At 37.5% G+C, this 20450-nt stretch overlaps 1 protein-coding gene across 1 annotated transcript in view; it reads right to left on the reverse strand.

The window, feature by feature from the left end:
• C1H1orf141 (chromosome 1 C1orf141 homolog) overlaps nt 1-20450 on the reverse strand; it is a 49994-nt gene that overhangs the window by 20900 nt on the left and 8644 nt on the right. The window contains exons 2-3 of the mRNA XM_069570443.1: nt 14346-14437; nt 10252-10409 (exon numbers count right to left, since the gene is read on the reverse strand). Of these exons, the coding sequence (XP_069426544.1) occupies nt 10252-10409; nt 14346-14420 (233 nt within the window). The 5' untranslated portion in view covers nt 14421-14437. The remainder of the gene's footprint in view (nt 1-10251; nt 10410-14345; nt 14438-20450) is intronic.

Consider the following 20450-nt stretch of genomic DNA (forward strand, 5'->3'; position numbering starts at 1 on the left):
GGTATCCATATATTTGATTTCTACATCTGTGACTCTATTTCTGCTTCATAAATAAGATGGTCTATACCAGTTCTTTCAGATTTCAAGTGTATTCTGCAGTCATCTTTGACTTCTGTTTCTCTCATTCCCCGTTCCTGATATCTCAACAAATCTAACTGGATCTTTCTTTGAAACACATTCCAAATCGAACAGCTTCTTTCCTCATCACTTCTGTACTAGTTCCAAGGCCCCTTCATGTCTCATCTGAACTACTGCTCCACGTCTCTAGCCTTCTTCTGTCTGCTCTCTCTGCTATCTCTCTTGCGCCCAGTGGCCCAATACAACCCATGGTGACATCCATGAAATGTAAATGAGATTGTCATTTCCCTCCTACCATTTCCTCTCACACTGAAATAAAATTCAAAATTCTCATTGCAAGACAGAAACTTTCCTCAATTCTTATATGTCTAAGTGGAACAGCTTCCACTGAATGCCCCTCCAGGCCTCTCTGTGCATCCCTTCACCCCTCCCCTCAACATGGAACCACAGTGAGTTTTTTGGCTGTCTGGTTTAAGAAAAGGAACTTGAGCTCCTACTTCAGGCCCTTGGCCCTTGCTCTGTCCTCTGCTTATAGTATTCTTCCCCTAAATATTGAGAGGCTTACTCACCCAAATCATAAGTGATATATTTCATAAGTCTCTACTCAAATTTCCACCTTTCCAGAAAGGTCTTTTTTCATTCTCTCCCATCTAAAGTAATCCCTATCAATCCTAATTCCCTTAATTTACTGTATTTTTCTTCATCGCATTTGTCACCAGTAAATTTACATTATATGTTGATTTATTTATTTAGTTTGTTATCTATCTTCCCACCTTATCCCAGAATGTAAACTGAGGGTAGGGTCTTTGTTTAGGACACTGTTGTATTCCTAGCACCCAGGAGAGTGACTGGCACATAGTACCTGTGTAGTGAGTATTCGTTGAATGTATAAATTGTTTTGGTAAATTTTCATTGAAACTTTCTAAAAATCTTATAACTTCCAGTGAGTTTTCAGTTTATTCTCCTTAGGATTTTCAGTAAACAATCATTTAATCTTTATAAAATAATTCATCTCTTCCTTTCAAAACATTTAAATTTGCATCTCGTGTTCTTATGTAAAAATATCATTGATAAATAATTCCACAATAGTTAGGTATACTAGTAAGAATGGGCTAGTAAGAATTCTAATTAGAATTAGAAATCCTATTTCTAATTTAAATGGGAATGTATCAAGTATTCCACCCTAATGGTGTTGACTGTGTTGTTAAGGAGATGATTTTTTTTTATCCTTACCTAGCAAAGGTATTTTTTCAAATACATTTGCAGAATATATTGTTTAGTTGCTAAATCATGTCCAGTTCTTTGTGACCCATGAACTGTAGTACAACAGACCTCCCTGTCAGGAAGGGAGGAAGAGAGGAAAGAGAAGGTGATGAATTCCAGACTCTCTCATTCACTCCCACACGGTAGTTCTGGGAAGACCCATCTGTGATAGTGGATGTGGCTATTTTTTCCCTTTTCCTGCCCCCTCCCAGCTCTGATTCCCAATGTCTGATCCCTTGCACAAATAGAACCTTCTGTTGGATGAAATAAAAGCAAACTAAGGGGCTTCAAAAAAATAGATAATAAAATGTAGAAAATAATGAGGAAATGATGCGTTTTCAGTATTTGTTTTAATATGTCATTGAATTTTTAGTTTACATATTTAATTTAAATAATGACTGTATTTAACAATGATCTCACAAAATCCCTGCAAATTCAACACTCAGCTCTAAGGAATTGGTGGGAGCTGGCTCTATCACAACAGTGTTCCCCTAACAGAGGGGAAAAAAAAAAAAAGATTAGAAGAGGAGATGTGCTGGAGGAAGACCACCCCCACCCCCACTTACAGGTTAGGACAGAAAGAATCAAATTGCTGGCCATCCCCTTTTCATTTCAGGTCCTCTAATGTCACTAGACTTACATATGTGCGAAGGGAAAGCCTTGACTAATATGCAGGATCAAAATACTAAACTGCACAAACGTTTAATAACCAAAAATGGTCAGAATGAAATGGAGAAATATAAAACTGCTTTATATGGTCCTGAGTTGAGAACAATGAAACAGTTAATATTTTATTTTAGATTTTTTAAAAGTCTATATTTATAAGTGAAATACTGTAATCGCTTTATATTCTCATGGTCAGACTTGAGGATCAAAGTTATCTTTATGAGAAGAATTGGAAGTATTTCATCTTTGTCTATGCTCAGAAACCATTTAAATAGTTCTTTGAAGAAACTCACCCTTGACACAACTTCAAGGTGATGCTTTGGTAAAAGACAGTTTTCTGACAGCTTTCTCAAATTTTTCTAGCTATTGATTTATTTATGTTTTCTTCTTGTTGTTAATTTTATTTTCACCATTTATAGTTTCACAGATCATCCATTACCAGATTCATCTTTCAAAGCAGCATAGTTAATACATGTGCTCAGTTGCTTCAGTCATGTCCAACTCTTTGCATCCAACATGGACTGTAGCCTGCCAGGCTCCTCTGTCCATGGGATTTTCCAGGCAAGAATACTGGAGTGGGTTGCCATGCCGTCCTCAGAGGATCTTCTGGACCCCAGGAATCAAACCTGTGTCTCCTGCATCTCCTGCACTGCAGGCAGATTTTTTACCCACTGAGCCACTGGGAAGCAATGTACTCATAATTATCTTAATTTCTTCTACATCCGTGTTTATAGCTCTTCCTTTCCCATTACTAGTACTGTGCCTTTTTATTGTCTTTTTTTTCCTTTCAATTTCTCAAATTATGGTCATTTTAACATTCTTTGGGGAGGTCTTAAACATGCTAATTTTGCAAAATACTCTTAAAGATTCAAAGTGCTTATGAGAGGAAAGCAAGTTTGGTGGAATTCCTGGGAGATGACAGCTTTATTTACTTATTTATTTATTGGTCCTTTAGTAAATGCACAGTTAATTAAAAAAAAAACTGAACTAAGTGCTAGATACTTGTAAGATAAACTTTATATAAACTCTGTCCTCAATTAATCACGTCATTTTTAGCTTACACAGTCCCTTATCATGTTGTTCTCTTTCTTACTTAAAATTTTATTATATGGATTAATTTTGTGGACTTAGTTTATGCAAAACTAAATTATAAATCCTGCTACCTAGAAGCAGGTAGACTTATAGGATAGATAAAATAGCTATGAAATAGGCTCCTTCTAAGCTCAGAGGCACCTGGATAAGAATACTCTATTAGTCACTGAGGAATGAGCCACAATTTTGTTTACTACTGAGTTTAAGAGAAGCAAGAAGATTTCTGTCATTCTACCCCTAGCTCCTTCCCTCCAAGTAGGTGTGAAGAGCTGTGAAAAATCAGAGATTTGACCCTACTTACAAAGTAACAAGTGGACCTGATACAATTTCATCTCTTTTGGAAGACATGAGACTCCTGGGTCAGAGACAACCGACCATTTATCATACACGGCAATAGGAGCGGTATCTTCTGCATTAGTTCTCTGAGCCCCAGTTCCACAGGGCAGTAAGCAGAAGGCCAGATGATATCAGCACACACACTGGGTTATGTTACAGGAATGGACCCTTGAATTTAGGGAACCCAGATCTTTTTAATGGGCAGTAATGTTCCTGCTCCTGCTCAGAAGAGGGCACTTTCTTTGTCTTCCAAGGCTGTCTGCTATACAAACGTCCTAGAAAAGATAGGAACAAAGGCAGCCCCAGTGCTTTTGCTCACCAATGTACAGAAATACAAGACACCTGTGGAGAGTTTTCCCAACAGTAGAAAGAAGGAATGGAGGGGATAAGAGTCTAGGAATACAACTTGTGTTCCTAGTACTGTGTTCTCAAAAAAAATATGAGGAATTGGACTTGGAGTTATAAATTTGGTAGGTGACTTCACTAGCATAAAATTATAAATCTGTTTTTTGTAAGTTGTATTGGTTTGGGGCTATGTGCATTTTTAAAAGATTCAACCCTTCCCCTCCCCCTTTTTGTCTTATAGTTAGAAAAATCCCCTGTGAAATTATATCCTGTTGCAGTTGAGCTAAAGGGAACACAGGTGAAGGCCTTGATTTGTGCTGCCTGGGCTGGAATTAAAGGAAGGCTGTTGCACGGGCCTGGAATGGAGCGTGGAGTGGCACTGGCACACCAAAGAAAACCAGAGAAGGGCACAGTTCCGACGGAAGCCTGGCAGCTGAGCTAAGGCTGCCTCATCTCAACTGGAAATCTCTTAGGGGACACTTGCCTGGTAATCCTTTGGAATGCTTTGTGTTTTCATAGAGTAGCCATTTTGAGATGGAAATCCAGAGTTTCATTCAGGCACCATAGAAAAATTTCAAATACATTTTTGTGTAATAAAGATACTGTTTGGATCTTTATATTATTCATACTTAATTTAAATTTGGATAAAAATATTTCTCCAAGTAGGCTCCTCAGGGAGAATAAATAAGCAGACTACATTCTAAAGTCTTTCAAGTCCAAAAACTCGTCTCTGTTTTGTTCTCAAATATAAATGATGATTCACCCAAATAGCAGATTCCTGGATTGCCATTCTGCTTAAAAGTTGGAAAGGTTTTACTGTTTTCTAGCCTCAGAGATACAGATGAGACATGAATCTTATTTGCTGTCTTTTCCTTTGTAATTAACTGCTATTTTCTCCCCTGTCTGAAATTGAGTAATTTTACCATAACTCTAGTACTTGCTAAAGCTTTAGATGTGAAAATTCAAGTCTGTCTTAAATGACACTTTTTTCTTATAATTCTTTTATTTCCTCACCATCTGTTTCTTGCTCTCCTGATTTAGGTATGTATATTTTCATGTTGAGTATCCTAAGACTGTACCTACATGGCTCTTTTTAACCTGATTTTCATTTTGTGGCAGGGGGCTTGAGGGGGGCGGTGTTTTTATAAGATTGTGTCTTTCTTTGATCATCTAGATTATCGATGCAGTCTTCATCTGTATTCTATTTTTAATTTCTGTACTCAGTTTTTAATTTAAAAAGTCTCTTTTTCTAAATCCCCTTTCCCCCTGTTTGAGAGAGATTTTCTAAAGGCTCCTCTGTTTCCTCTCTTAAATGTGTTTCATTAGGAGTCACCTGTTAATGAGAGTTTAGTTTATCTCCCTCCTTCATATGAATCCCTTTAAATGGCCTGTGGTTCTTTACTCATTTCAGTGAGTGTGGGTTCCTGCAGCAACTATGAAGGTCAAGCTATTTGGGACTCAGGTAGCATCAGGCAGTGAGAGAGAAGATTCTTTTGCAGTGGATCAGTGGCAAACAATCCCCATCTTCTTAATCTCCAGGCTAATGTCACACAGAATATAAGACATGTATACTGAATTAAGGAAGACAGAATTTGACTAGTTAAATTTCTTTATAGGCTATAATCGTATTCTCTGTTCATATTTCATTATCTTTCCTGTATAGCAAGTTTATCCTCCTATCATAAAAATACTTTAAAAAGGAATATTCTTTTGGATTTATTTTTAGGAAAGTAATTCTTCTAATGAGAAGCCCTTATTAATCTAAAGAAAAAGTATTCTTAATATGTCTACTTGCCCCTAACTTGTTTCCTAGTTCTTAGCACTTAATAAGTGGTAAATTTACCATTTTCACTTGAGAATCCAGTATGGAAGAGATCACTTTCTTTCTCTTTTAAAACTTATGTTCCAGGTAATTTTAAAAAAAGACTTTCGTTAAAATGAGTATGGCTCTTTTGTAAGAGGTCCAATTTTGAAAAGTTGCAAAGAAGAGTAGCTTTGGTGTTTGCTGACAAGTCTTAAAGACCATAGACAAATGAAAGGCAAAAGACAGAGATTTTCAAATTATTATAAAACTCTCTGCCTATCAGTAAAATCATCCCAGGAATGTCTTTCCAGCAAATCTTGGGTGTTTGTGGCTATCACCTTTATCAGTTCCCATTTATACAAGAAAAATGCAGAAATCTTGAGCTAATAGTAACACGGAAAAGATCTCTCTGGGAGTAAGAGTAGCTGAGAAAGCAGCCCTATGAATTTTAATGATTCTCAATCCTAGTTTTTCTCAGAATCATCTGAGAAACCTTAAAAATAGTAATGCCTGGGCCCTACTCCAAACTAATTAAAGTTGAATCCAATTATTTTAGAGCTCCTTGGCTAATATGCAGATGGGTTAAAAACCACTGCTCTGAAAACAAAACTCAACTACAGTTCAACCCTGTTTCATCTAGGTGGTCATAACACCAGGTTGAGTGTTGCTATGATATCCATCAATTCAAGAAGAAGCATGGAGTTTCTTGACCAGCATGATTACCCTGGGGGCACAGCTAGAGCAGGGTGGTCCCTGTGCCAACAGCATCAGTGTCACCTGGAGACTTAACCAGACATGCAAATTATCAGGCCCCAGCCCAGACCTACAGAATCAAAAACTCTGCCAGTGGGGCCCCACAATCTGTATTTAACGATTCCTCCATGTTTGAAAGGCCAGAGTAGTACTTCTTGTTAGTGTCCACAGAGGTTACCTGGGGAATCTTGGTAACTGCAGCTTTGGTCTGGGATGAGGTCAGAAAATTCGGTATTTCAAACAAGTTGCCAGGTGATACCAATGCTGCTGGATGGAAGATAGCACTTTGAATAGCAGTAGACTAGAGGTCAAAAATGAAAAAGGCATGCAGTTGGTAGGAATTACTCTGGTACTGGTGGGTCATGATTATGATGTAAGGTTTAGGCTGAGCTGAAATCTGTGTAAATCAGATCTGACATGTTGGCTCATGTAGGAGTGAGGTTTGTGAACCCTGGTAGAGTTTGGTATCCTGTTATAATTAATGTAACTTATAAGACCAGGGGGCTTCCTAGATGGCTCAGGGGCAAAGAATCTGCCTGCCAATGTTGGAGCCGCAAGAGACACAGGTTCGGTCCCTGAGTTGGAAAGATCCCCTGGAGGGGGAAATGGCAACCCACTCCAGTATTCTTGCCTGGAGAATCCCATGGACAGAGGAGACTGGTGAGCCACAGTCCGTGGTGTCCCTAACAGTCAGACACAATTGAGCGTAGTGAAAGCCGCTCAGTCGTGTCCGACTCTTGGCAACTCCATGGACTATATAGTCCATGGAATTCTCCAGGCCAGAATACTGGAGTGGGTAGCCTTTCCCTTCTCCAGGGGATCGTCCCAATCCAGGGATCAAACTCAGGTCTCCCATATTGCAGGTGGATTCTTTACCAGCTGAGCCAAAAGGGAAGCCCACAACTGAGCATACATACACATATAAGACCAGGAGCTGCATCTACAGATTTTAAATCTGTGCAATATAGTCAAGGTAATCAGCATATCATTGTTGACATGAGGGAAAAACTTGCCCCCTTATACTCTGTTATTTAAGTAATCATTCTGCTATGGCTGAAAAAGGACTTGTTGCAAGATGACTTGTTTCCTGGAAGAGGCAGTTTTTGGAGATACTGTGAATTTTAAAAGGTAAGGTTCTCTGAGGAGCTCTCAGAGTTTTTAATAACCTCTTTTACTACCTATTGATATTTCTAGAATCCAAGTATGCACTTTCCAGTTTAAGCCTTTCAATGGTTCTTCACTGAAGGAGATTGTCCAGAGTTCTTCACCTGGCTCATAAAGCCCTTGGTAATCTGGCCTTTATTTACCCTTTTAGCTCAATTTCTTACCAGTCTGTCTCTAGTCTCTGCCTCATATCCCTTTCAAGTCTAGTAACACTAAACTACTTCTGGTTCCTCAAATGAGCTGCACTTTTCTTTACCGCTGGCTGACCCTTTGTCCATGTTATTGCCTTGGCCTGGAATCTCTTTCTTTTAAATCTTGATGCCTCTTAACTAACTCTCTGGGTCTCACCTGAGGGGCCCCTTCCTCTATAAACTTTCACTGATTCTCATATTAGGAATCTCTGTAGCAACTGGTGCTTGCCTGTTCACTTATCTGAATCCCCACTAATGAGGTATATTTCACAGTTGCTGTCAGATGCCCAGAGCATAGCAGTCACTCAGTTAACACTTGTAGAATAAAGTTAATAAATTACTGTAGTATGTGATAGCAGCACTACTATTAAAAATTAAAATGAAGTTATCTGTAAGAAATTTTTATTTGAACTTGTTTTAGGGCCAATTCAAGCAAGAGTGACAGCACACAATCACTACATGAGAAAAATTATTTGAAAAGAGGAAAATGTTAGAAGTAGTCTTAGAAGGAAATCTCGGAGCCTAGATATACTGCCAGTTGGGCTTATCTAGAGGTACTAGATCCTCTTAATTTCTTCAACCAAATTTTCTTTCTTTTGACCTGGGTTACATCCTAATTCTGATGTAAATTGTTTTGATTTTCCCATACTTTTTTTTTTTTTTTTTTGCTTGTGTGCTAGTTTTGGTCCTCTGAGCACTGATCAAACAAAATGTACTTGGTCTTTGAATCTTGAAACTATGTGCCAGTTTGTTTTTATAATTTAGACACTGATTTCAAACTTCAAGTTAGCCAGACTTAACCAATTCAAAGGAATGTTACTCAGCTATTGATATTATCACTAAAGAAAGGATCAATGATGCCTTTATAAACTATAATCTACAGACAGGAAAGGGAAAGCAATAGTATCATCCTGGAAAATGCTGCCTTAAGATACATTGCACATTATCTTTAAATGTATCTAATGGGTCATTGGCCATATATTATGCTATCACATAATAGCTTACATATATATAATAAAAATATAAATATATACATATATAAAATATTTATAATTATATAATACATAATATATAATAAGGTATATTATTCTTCCCTTCTCTATATGCCCAACTTCTATTTTATGCAACTTTTTCTATATATTATTAAAATATTCTATTTTAACATGGATAGATCTATAAATGATTTTGAAGTAAAAGTTTTGGCTATATCTACATAAAAACAAAGTAGTAGTGAAAGAAGTTTGTGATAAAGCTAAAGGATATAAATCATTAATATTTATTTGTGCTAGAAACAAACTCCTTTTCTGCACAATGGAAACATGTTCTGACACCCTGGTAAATCACAAATAACAAAAATACAGTTGAGTAAGCTGTATTTTGAGTCTAAATGGTCTTGTTTTACTTTATATTCAGACATGTTTGTTCAACTGTCTTTTAGATAACCACCACCTGGATGCCCCAAAGCTCAGGATTTCTTGTTCTAATCTCTTACCCACCCCAATCTGCTTTTCAACCTATGATCTCTACCTAAGTACAAAACACCAAAATACATCTAGTCACCAAGACCAAAAGCTGGAAATCAGTCTGTAGAATGTGGTAATGATAAGAGCATAGGCTCTGAAATTTAAATCTAGCTAGTATTTAAATCTAGCTTCTGCCACTTGCTAGCTCTGTGTGACTCTGGGCAAATCATTTTAGCTCACCAAGACTTGGGTTTGAAATCTGTGAAACTGCCCTTAATACATTGAGTTGTTTTTGCTGTTTACTTGCTAAGTCATGTCTGACTATTTTGTGACCACATGGACACATGGGGTAGCCCACCAGGCTACTCTTTCAGTGGGATTTCCCAGGCAAGAATTCTAGAGTGGGTTGCCATTTCCGTCACCAGGGGATCTTCCCGACCCGTGGATCACACCCATGTCTCCTGTATGGCAGGTGGATTCTTTACCACTGCGCCACTGGGGAAGCCCACCAGAAAGCTGAGTTACTACAGAATAAAAATAAATGAGGTAATAGCAGTATTGACACTACCACAAATGCCCAATTGATCTGAAGTCTTATTGATTCTGTATCTTACTATTTCTTTTGTCTTGGGTCTCCTCCACATTTCTAGTGCATAGAAAAATTATACCTCATTACATACATGCATAGTGCCAGTGAAAGACCGATTATTACATATTCAGGCTACCCCTTGTAAGTACACAGAGAAACTGCCTTACTTAGTTTTCTAGGAATATCTTTTTTTTTCAATATTTTGGTTGAAGCTTGAAATAAATCCTGATATTAACTTGGAGTGATATAATAAAGCTCAAGAAGTCTTTCTTTAAACATTTAGAATTATAATTACTATGTACAATTATCATCTACCATGGTGATTTATTATAATAAATATTTTATAAACTAGTATTCAGAATACTAATCTAGCATACCATTCATAACCATTATGAAATATACCTATGTTGACAAAGCTTACATTTAATATAGACAGCACAATCTAAGTCAATAAAAATAATGCTTTAAAACTTCAGACTGAAAGTTTCAGGTAGTTATAATGGTAACCTTTTTGGTTTTTTAGTGCCATATGATCTGTCTTTTGTGATCTTTGAGTTTGTCTTAGATATGGAGGTAGCAATATCCTTTTCAAGTTCCAACTGGAAATCAAACGTCAGGGGTATCACTGAAATCTTTCTCTTTACTTGACTCTGAAGGCAGTCTTTCTGCAACAAATCCAAAATATAACACAGTGAAAAAAATGAGTACATTTCATATGAGGAAAATCCTGTATGGAAAGGACAAAATTAATCTCACTTTATACATGCACCCTCATGCACAGAATTCATGTGGCAGGCAACAATGGAAAAATGATGCAGACTGAAAATTGGAGGCCTTGTGTACAAACTCTTTTCTTATTTATTAAGTGAGGGTGTTGGGCTAGATGCTCATGAAGGTTCCCTCTGAAGTTTAGAATTCTAAAGTTCCAAATTTAAGAATGACCTATATATTTAGCAAAGACAATTATTAATCCGTAGAGTTATTGGAGCCATAGCAAGCAGGTCCCTCCAACCCACTTCTCTCCCTGGAGCCGCATACATGGTGGAGCCAGAGCCAGAAACTGAGTTAAGAAAGCAATCAAAAGAGAATTCCATTCAAGTATTGACACAGATGGACTGAGGAGCAAAAAGGGTGAAGCTAAAGAGTGAGTTAAGGAGCTGAAAATCTTCTCTAAAAAGCGCTCTCAGAGAACTGCACAGAGGAATAAAGAAATAATAACTTGAAAAGGAAATCATAGGATATGAGCACTTCGGTTTCTGCCAGTGAGGGATTAAGTGCTACAGGAATCACCCTTCTGCTATAAACAACTAGAAAACCAGATAAAGTATATGAAAACAACTACAATCAGGCATTAGGAAACAGGCAGAGCAGGACCATGATCCCTGAGGAAAGAGAAACAAGTGAGGTCAACCCTACAATAGCCTAGCTTTTTCTTGAAGGCCATTTCCAGAGTGAGGCACAGGGAGGGGGAACTCAAACCTAACCTTGTGGCTGTAACCTGGTTGATCCTGAGAGACAGACACTGCCCTGGCAGACACACGCTTGGGCATTCACCCCAAAGAAATAAAACTTACATTCATACAAAATCCTGTACACAAGTATTCATAGCAGCTTTACTTCAGCTTATTTTTTTAGCAACCTTATTTTTAAAAGCAAAATACTGAAAACAATGAAATATCCTTCAGTGGGTAAGCAATTGAAACTCTGTACGTTCATATAACGGAATACTACTCAGCAATAAATTTTACATATGATATACCATTAAAAAAAAACACTATTACTTCATGCAAAAACTTAATGGACCTCAAGAGGATAGTGAAATAGTCAACCTCAAAATTTTACACACTGAATAATTTCATTTATACAACATTCTCAAGATTATAAAACTATAGATATGAAGAATAGATTGGTCATTGCTGGGGATAGAGACAGAATTGGGATGGGGGAATGGCCTTTCCTGGTGGCTCAGTGGTAAAGAATCTGCCTGCAATGCAGGAGATGCAAAAGACGTGGGTTCAGTCCCTGGGTTGGGAAGATCCCCTAGAGGAGGAAATCGCAACCCATTCCATTACTCTTGCCTGGAAGATTCCGTGGACAGAGGAGCCTGGCAGGCTATAATCCACAGGGTCACAAGGAGTTGGACACAACTTAGTGACTAAACAATAACAACAAGTGGATCCAAATACAAAGAAGTAACATGAGGGAGTACTTTTATAGGATGGAGGTATAATATGCTTTGATTATGGTAGTTTTTACAATCTGTAATGTGATAAAATTGCATAAAACTATAGATACAAATGAATAAAGGTTAAAAAATGGAGATGATGGGTAAAGTCTGTAGTCTGGTTAACAGTAATACACCAGTGTCAATGTTGGATGTGACTCATACTGGTTTTGGCTAGTGAACTACAACTATGTAAGATGTCACTTTTGGGGGTCAACTGAGGAAAGGTACATGGAACTATTTGTACTACTTCTGTAACTTTGTGTGTGTGTGTGTTATTTGCTTAGTTGTGTTCGACTCTTTGCAACCCCATAGACTGCAGCCCACCAGGCCTCTCCGTCCATGGGATTCTCTAGGCAAGAACATTGGAGTGGGTTGCCATTTCCTTCTCCAAAAGGAACTATAGAAAGAAAGAAAGTGAAGTCGCTCAGCTGTGTCCGACTCTTTGTGACCCCACGGACTGCAGCCCACCAGGCTCCTCCATCCATGGACTTGAGTCTACGATTATTTCAAAATAAAAGATTTTAAAAAATAAAGAAGCAATTACCAAGCTGATTTATATATTGTATTTAATTTTTTTGTCAATAAAGAGAGATAATCTATCTTCACAAATATATGTGTATGTAAATATGTACCTGTGTATTTATATTATAGATATTTGTAAGTAAAGATAAATGTATGTATACAGTCATACATTCATATTTGTATATCTTTGTAAGACTACAAAAGATGTAGATGGATAAACCTTAACTGCTAAAAGGAGTCTGCCTCAGAGGAAAGGATTAGAGGAAAGAGGCCAAAAACTATTAATATTTCTTTATATCATTTTCCTTATGTACAATTTTCTTTATATATATCTATATATATTGCTTAACTTGTTTCCAAAAATATAATTTGAAAACTAAGAAAATATTTTTTAAATGACTTTATATACTTTTAAAAGAACTTCAAGAGAATTTTCTGTCAGTCACATGAATTAAGCATAGTTACACAAAATGAGAAAATACATGGAAATGCTTTGTGCAAAGGAGGCTCCTGGAAAAGTAAGACTATTATTACTAATTATAACCTTTTAGGTATAAAGAAATTTTGTGACAAATTTAATAGATTTATCTCTGATTATACTTTTAAAGTAAATTACAATTCATTTAAAATAAAAAATTAAAAAGCAATAAACTTTGGGGTGTCAAAGTCTAACAGGTTTGCTTTAGTTAAGTTACACTTGGTTTGGTATTTCAAAATTTTGATAGCTATACAGAACAAATGTATTCCATTTTTCCATATTCCTCTACTTTATTTTCTGAATGAAAGGAGATAATTATGAAATATTAAAAAAAACAAATTATTATTCAAACATTAATGCTTTCATTTTCAGGTTTGCAAATATGTTTGTTCACTTGAGTTTCTCTCTGTGGTGTCCTCCTTGATTTCGCAAACTCCATTGCTCTTTATATATACTTCATTTATCCACATTGTTATATTATCTTACAAGTCTTTTTGTAATCAAATTAAATTGCTCACATGTAAAAACTCTGGTGTTTCAGAACTGTATTATTTATTAATATCTTACATTTAATTTTATAAGAGTCTCACTCTTTGGGGTCTTCCCTGTTGGCTCAGTGGTAAAGAATACCCCTGCAGTGCAGGAGACATTGAATCCCTGGATAGGGAAGATCCCCTGGAGAAGGAAATGGCCACCTACTCCAGTATTCTTGCCTGGGAAATCCCATAGACAGAGGAGCCTGGCAGGCTACAGTCCATAGGGTTCCAAAAGAGTCGGACATGACTTAGCAGTTACACAACAAACACTTTTCAGTTTATTTTTTAAGAACTTTATTTCTAACTTGGTAGCTGTATCAAACATTTTCTTCCTTTTAATGAACCAACTAAACAAGTTTTTACATCTAACATATAAGTAGAAACTACAGTAGTCACATTAAAAATTTTTTATTTATTTATCTGCACTGGGTCTTAGTCGTGGTATGTGGGGTCTTTAGTTGTGGCATGTGAAAACTTAGCTGTAGCATGCGGGATCTAGTTCCCTGATCAGGGGTTGAACCCATGTGTCTGCATTGGGAGCATAGAGTCTTAGTCACTAAACCACCTGGGAAGTCCCAGGAGTAGTCATATTTACTATTTAACTGCTTAGGATTAAAGAAAAAAAAACAAAAACAGGTTAGGTGCATCATAACCAAACATTACAGCTGGCTGGAAGTTATCTCGTATATTTAATCAATTCTTTATAGTATTACATAAATGACTCTTTTAACTAATACAATATTACCTTTTAAAAAATTAGTCTGTAGCCCATTCACATTTGAAATGATAACCTTTTAATGATTAAAATTTAGTGAATTTTAGCTCTTATTTTACAAACCTTTGCTCTTGTGGCCAAGAGGGTCTTTGCTTGCTCATCAAGAATATCCAACTTCTCTAAGACTCTTTCTGCCATTGTCAGTCAGTAAATTCCTATTTAAAAGGAAAGGGGGGGAGGAATAAATCTCCAAAACAAAATTAAACATATAATTAATTATTTAGGCCCAAATTAAGAGACACACATTTCCAAAACTGTTTTAGGTAAAGGAAAGAATACAGTTCTTTTCTAGATCATGGAACAAATCACACAATTGTAGAAGTACTCAAATGGTTTAGACAGAAACTCATATGATGAGAATTCCCAGAAGCATGTGGGCCCCAGGAATTTTTAAAAGCATGATTAAAGCTGAGTTGAAGAAAGTTCAAGATTACTGTGTGAGAGCTAGATGTGACTCATACCTGAAGCAAGGGCATGCAGTTTGATATATATCTTCTTTTTGTCATGATTTAATTTTAATGACAGTAAATAAGAAGAGCTCACATTTATAGAATTAATTACATTCAGATTAAATTGGTCAATGATCCAAGACTGTTAATACAGCACTTAGGCAATCAGTCACACAGAAGGAGCAGCAGCCAAGCTGGGAAGGATCTGCTGCCATAATAGTTCATATTTCCAGTTAATTAATTTGCAACAAATCTCATCTGGGCTCAGATGGTCCACATTAGTTTTAGGGACTTGAATATTAGCCACTAGAACCTGGTCTAATTTATTTCCATTTTCAGATGAGAAAATTAAAAGCCACAAAGTACCTTACAATGCAGTACAAATATCTAGGGGCAGAGTGGAGGCAAGCATCAGGAATACCAACCCCAAACTCCCTCTACTTTATTTATTTATTTTAAAAATTTGAGTAGACACTCATGCATTCAACATATTTTTGTTCACTGAATTGAATGGGCTCCAGTGACATTTATTTAAATGTCTGTAAAACTTCACAGAAAGTATTGAATTCATCAATATTTCTAGTGAACGTCAACGTCTACACTAAGTTTTTTTTAGCTCAAAAACACTTTATATGCATTGTCTCCTATATTGTATATTATTCAGTCAACATCACAGAGAGGCAATAAAACATGAAAAGACAAGAATTAAGAACCCTGTGCCAAAAGCTCAAATTATTTGGTACTTGGTTTCTTTTAGCTGTCGTTTCTACTTTCTTTCCTTTACCATCTATTGTGCTGAATTCCCAACGCTCTGCTGGTGTCTTACCATCCCACCAAGCCCTCTGACATTGTGCTCTATCTAAATACTCCACCTCCATCCCATGATGTATGTAATCCTATGTGACAAAGGACTTTTGTGAGCTATGCAGATAGCCTGCCTTGGTATGATCCACATAACCTTGTGTTGCAGCTTGGGAAGGAGAGATGTAGGGTAAAGGTTTTAGCACACTGTGAATGCCTGAGATTCTCTGGGTCTTCTACAGGAGAGTAGGGGAGAAATGAGAGATTATCTGGACACTGTATACTGTCTTCTCAGATTTAGAAATCACCCCGCTTATATATCCTAAAAACACCTCCAGGAATTTTAGCTCCTGTGTTTCTCTTAAACATAGAGTGAAGTGAAAGTCACTCAGTCGTGTCCAACTCTTTGCGACCCTGTAGACTATACAGTCCATGGAATTCTCCAGGCCAGAATACTGGAGTGGGTAGCCTTTCCCTTCTCCAGGCGATCTTCCCAATCCAGGGATCGAACCCAGGTCTCCTGCATTGCAGGCGGATTCTTTACCAGCTGAGTTATCAGGAAAGCCCCTCTTAAACATAATATGACTTCAAATATGGGGAAGGATACTATAATTCTCACCAAAATTTATTTTAGTGGGGACAAAGATTTCTGTTTCTAAATAAAATACACAGAGGTAAATAACGAGAAGAACCAAAGGAATGCATTTCCCAGTTTGAGGAAGATGTAAATTCTATGAGGGAATGGAGACTTGCTGCTTAAGGCGGGGGGGGGGGGGGGGGGGGGGGGGCGGGGACAGAAAGTAGGGCTTTTAAAGGGTAAAATGTTTTATGCCTTTTACTTTTATAGTCCCTCATCTTCAACATCACATCAGACATTTTAAGCTATGCCACATGGTTCTATTTTTTTATAAACACACATAGAAAGCTGTAATTTGAAGGAAATTTTTCTGTTTTTGATTTAACATTATTTTGCTATGAGCAAATTATTCAGCTGTGGTATGATTTCTGGCAAATCACTGTGCTTATGAGTTTTCTGAAGGGAAGAATATGAAGTTTGACAATGAAGCTGACAGAATGTTATTAGTTTCAGTTTTGCAGCCTTATTTTCATATTTTCGAGGCGAAATTCCCTTTTTTAGCCTGTAAATGTTTTCACAGCCCTTTGGCAACATGCCAGTGGTTACCAGTGGATGAAGGGCGCTGGGGGAGAGTGCACGGGAGGTAATGCCACAGACTAGCTTGCTTGCTTTCATCATCATTCTGGGGGCATCAAGAACCTAGTTGTGTCTCTTCAAGTATATGCTGAGAGCAAAGGACCACCAGGTGCAATATGATGATGCATCCCAGCTGCTTTTACATGAAGTAAAAACTAACCTTTTAATCAAGAGCATCCAGATTATATTAAATGTCCCTCAGTTTGACCATCTGTCCTTTCTTGATTTAACCTTTAATTTTTTTTTTTTTAACCAAGGCAATGGTAATAGCTTTTATTAAAAAAAAGAAAACTATCAAGAAAGAATAAAATCAAATAGAACTGGGACTGAGTCCATCTTTGCTGGTATTTTGAATTAATCTTCCTCAATGCTGAGAACACAGAGCAGCAATTCTGCACATGTTTTGAGGAGCATTATGCTTAACTAACTAATTAGTTCACAATACAATCTGATGCTAATGTAGGTGACACCGCAGTCCAGAAAAAGTGTGGGCTTTGGAGCCAGATGGACCTACTCCTTCTTCTGCTAGCTGCGGGGTGAGGGGCAAGTTTCCTAAGCCTCAGTTTGCTCATCTGTGAAACGGGGACGTCATCACTGAGTGTTGTTCTGAGGATCAAACAGAAACCACTGCTTATGCTTTATGTGCCCGGTGCAGTGAAGGGCTCAACAAATTTAACTCTTAGAATCTGGGCGCCTACTGAGTGTCTGCCCCCTGAAGACACTCAGCATCTGGTGCAAAGTGGGTACCAGTGGTGGCTGTTGGGTCTCCCGGCCTTTTCAGAGCATCCTGATGCTCCCTTAAAGACAAAGAAATGAAGATGCTCAAGTCTGCAAAGCTTGTTTCTGCATCCCACCCGTCTTCTTCCCTCCCAGGCAGATTTTCCTGCCACTTCAAAATGCTCCCTTTAACATCTGTCTCCCACATTTCCGTATCTTCTGCCTGCCAACCTCAGTATTTTAACGATGGCTTTACTGCATCTGTTTTTAATAACCTCTGTTTAAAACCCTCTTCTCTCTTCATTTAATATCACTTGTTGGAAAAAAGAACCGGAAGGGATGGATGTTCGTTAGCACCGGGTCCTATCTCCACCCCAAACAAACACAGGATTATGAGAGTCTAGAGGGTTTTCACAGAGGAGTCATGAAAAACGTCTCACCACGTTAATGTTCACAAAAAGCGTCTTTAAAAATGGAGCTCTCTTTCCCACAATGAAATTGACTTTATTCTCGAATAACTCTTGCCAGTGTTTAAGTGATGCAGTTCTTAACTTCGCTGTTTTTCTTAACAACTTCCACTCGTCTCCCAGCACTGGAAGCCCCAAGACTCTCCCTTGCTTGCTTGCTAAGTCGCTTCAGTCGTGTCTGACTCTGTGCGATCCCATAAACGGCAGCCCACCAGGCTCCCCTATCCCTGGGATTCTCCAGGCAAGAACACTGGAGTGGGTTGCCATTTCCTTCTCCTAACCTTTAATTTTAATGTCTATTTTAAACCAGCATCCTGGCTTCATACTTCGGTTTCATATTTATACTTCTATGGGCATAAATTCTACTTCATTATTCTATTTCTATCAACATACAATTTCATTTAATGATAAACATTTCATCTGGCTTCTAGCTGCTAATTCCATTACATGAAACCTCTCATGTGTGAGGTATTCTATCACAGTAAGTTATCTAAGTGAGTTGTCTCTTGCCAGACATTTTTCTTGTGACACCCATCTTCCTAGGCAAGGCAAACAGTCTCTCATATTTCACCAAAAAGAATAGAGACCATCAGGTAAGAACTTCTTTAACTTTCACTTCTCATACCAAAGTCTCATTGGCATCCATCCATTGCCATCTCATTTGTATTTTAATTTTAATAGAAGTGTTGCCTCTCCCATCCAAAGCTAATTCCTCCCATATACCCTACACTCTACTATCTCTAGCCTCCTAAAAGAATTATTTCCATTTTTTATTTCCTCGTCCCTTTATCTTTTATTGTTTTTCTTCACCAATTCCTTTTCCTTAGCATGCTCAGGGCTCTTCTATTTTAAAAAAAGGAAAAAATTTCTCTATTCTCCGTACTAGCCATCACTTTCTCATCTTCCCTTGATTGCCAAATTCTTAAGATAATTGTTTATACTGAGGTTTTCTAATTTTTTACATCCCTTTTCCTTCTCAGTCAGTCATCATTTGACGACTTCTTAACCTATTCCTCTACATCTGCTCCCATAAGTTACCAGGGTCACCGTTTTATAAATAGGTGGATACTTTTTCGCTCGTATTTATCTTATTTGAGTTTTTAAAACTTTTGCTAATGTTAACCACTGCTTTCTACAGGTCTCCCTTCTCTTGGTTTCTATAACAACAGTCCTATCATCTTACCTTCTCTAAACATTCCTTGCCAATATCTTCAACTTGCTGTTCTTTCTCACACTACTTCCTAAATACTAGTGTTCTTAAATGTTCAGCCATTTTCCCACTACTCTATATATTCTTTCAGGATGACCTCCCAAACTCAGGGCTTCATCTACCACCATCTATTTCCAAACAAAATCTCTCCTCTCAGTTCCAACCTATATACCTCACTCAGTCCAGGTTTCCAACAGGTGGCCCAAATGTAGGACTAAAAGTAAATCCGTCCTTCTGCTCCCTTAGGCAAAAATCTCTTCCAACTTTTATTATCACATAGATTATATCTTAGGCATCCAGCCCATAAACTTAGGAGTTGTAATGGTTTTCAATCCTTAGCAGAATGAACTCAAAAGGTTTCAAGAAGTACAAATTCCCAGTTACCTCTTCAGACCCACTAAGTTAGGATTTACAGAGGCAAAGGCCAGGAATATATTTTTTAAAGCCCTTCTAATGCAGCTGTTTGCCAAACCAGAATTTGGTCACCACTCTTTAGGAATAGCCATAGTAAAACAGCTGCACCCAGCTAAAAAGGCGGCTGTGACTTGCAGTCCCTTTATCTCTGTGATACAGTCAGGTGAAAATCAGGATTTTCTTACTAAGAGACAAATGGAAAATAAATATCAGAAGCTCTGTCATATTCATTTTGTCTTCTCTCCTGATTGCTTCCCAAATTCTCTGCTAGGTAAATGGCTCCCATTACTCTAAAATGTTTTCCTATTTTGAGTACAACAGAGTAGAAGATAGGTATCTCTCACTAGAAATTAAAATTTTAAAAAAGGATAATGGCAAATTTTCTGTGTTGGTTTATAGATAAAGTAAAAGCTTACATCACTGGAATTTTGGCTAAGAGATGGGAACCAAACTAGGGAATAATTTGAGCTTAAGAATAGAGGTATTTACAATTAATTAGGGCTTCCCTGTGCCTCAGACAGTAAAGAATCTGCCTGCATTTCTGCCAGTGCAGAAAACTTGGGTTCAATCCCAAGAGGAAGGGACGATCCCCTGAAGAAGGGAATGGCAACCCACTCCAGTATTCTTGCCCGGAGAATTTCATGGACAGAGAAGCCTGGTGGGCTACAGTCCATGGGATCACAAAGAGTCAGACACGACTGAGTGGCTAACACTAACACACTCCGGGAAAACTCCTTCCTACCCTTTCTCTAAATATATAATAATCACTTTCTCTTGTATATTCTACATCCTACATATCTTTTCAGTTTTTTTCCTCTTATCCATTCACATTGCTATTTGTCTCAGTGTAAGATTCCATAACTTGTCCGGGTTAATGCAACAGTTTCAAAATATCTT

The sequence above is a fragment of the Ovis canadensis genome, chromosome 1 (assembly GCF_042477335.2).
Source record: "Ovis canadensis isolate MfBH-ARS-UI-01 breed Bighorn chromosome 1, ARS-UI_OviCan_v2, whole genome shotgun sequence".
Lineage (NCBI taxonomy): Eukaryota > Metazoa > Chordata > Mammalia > Artiodactyla > Bovidae > Ovis > Ovis canadensis.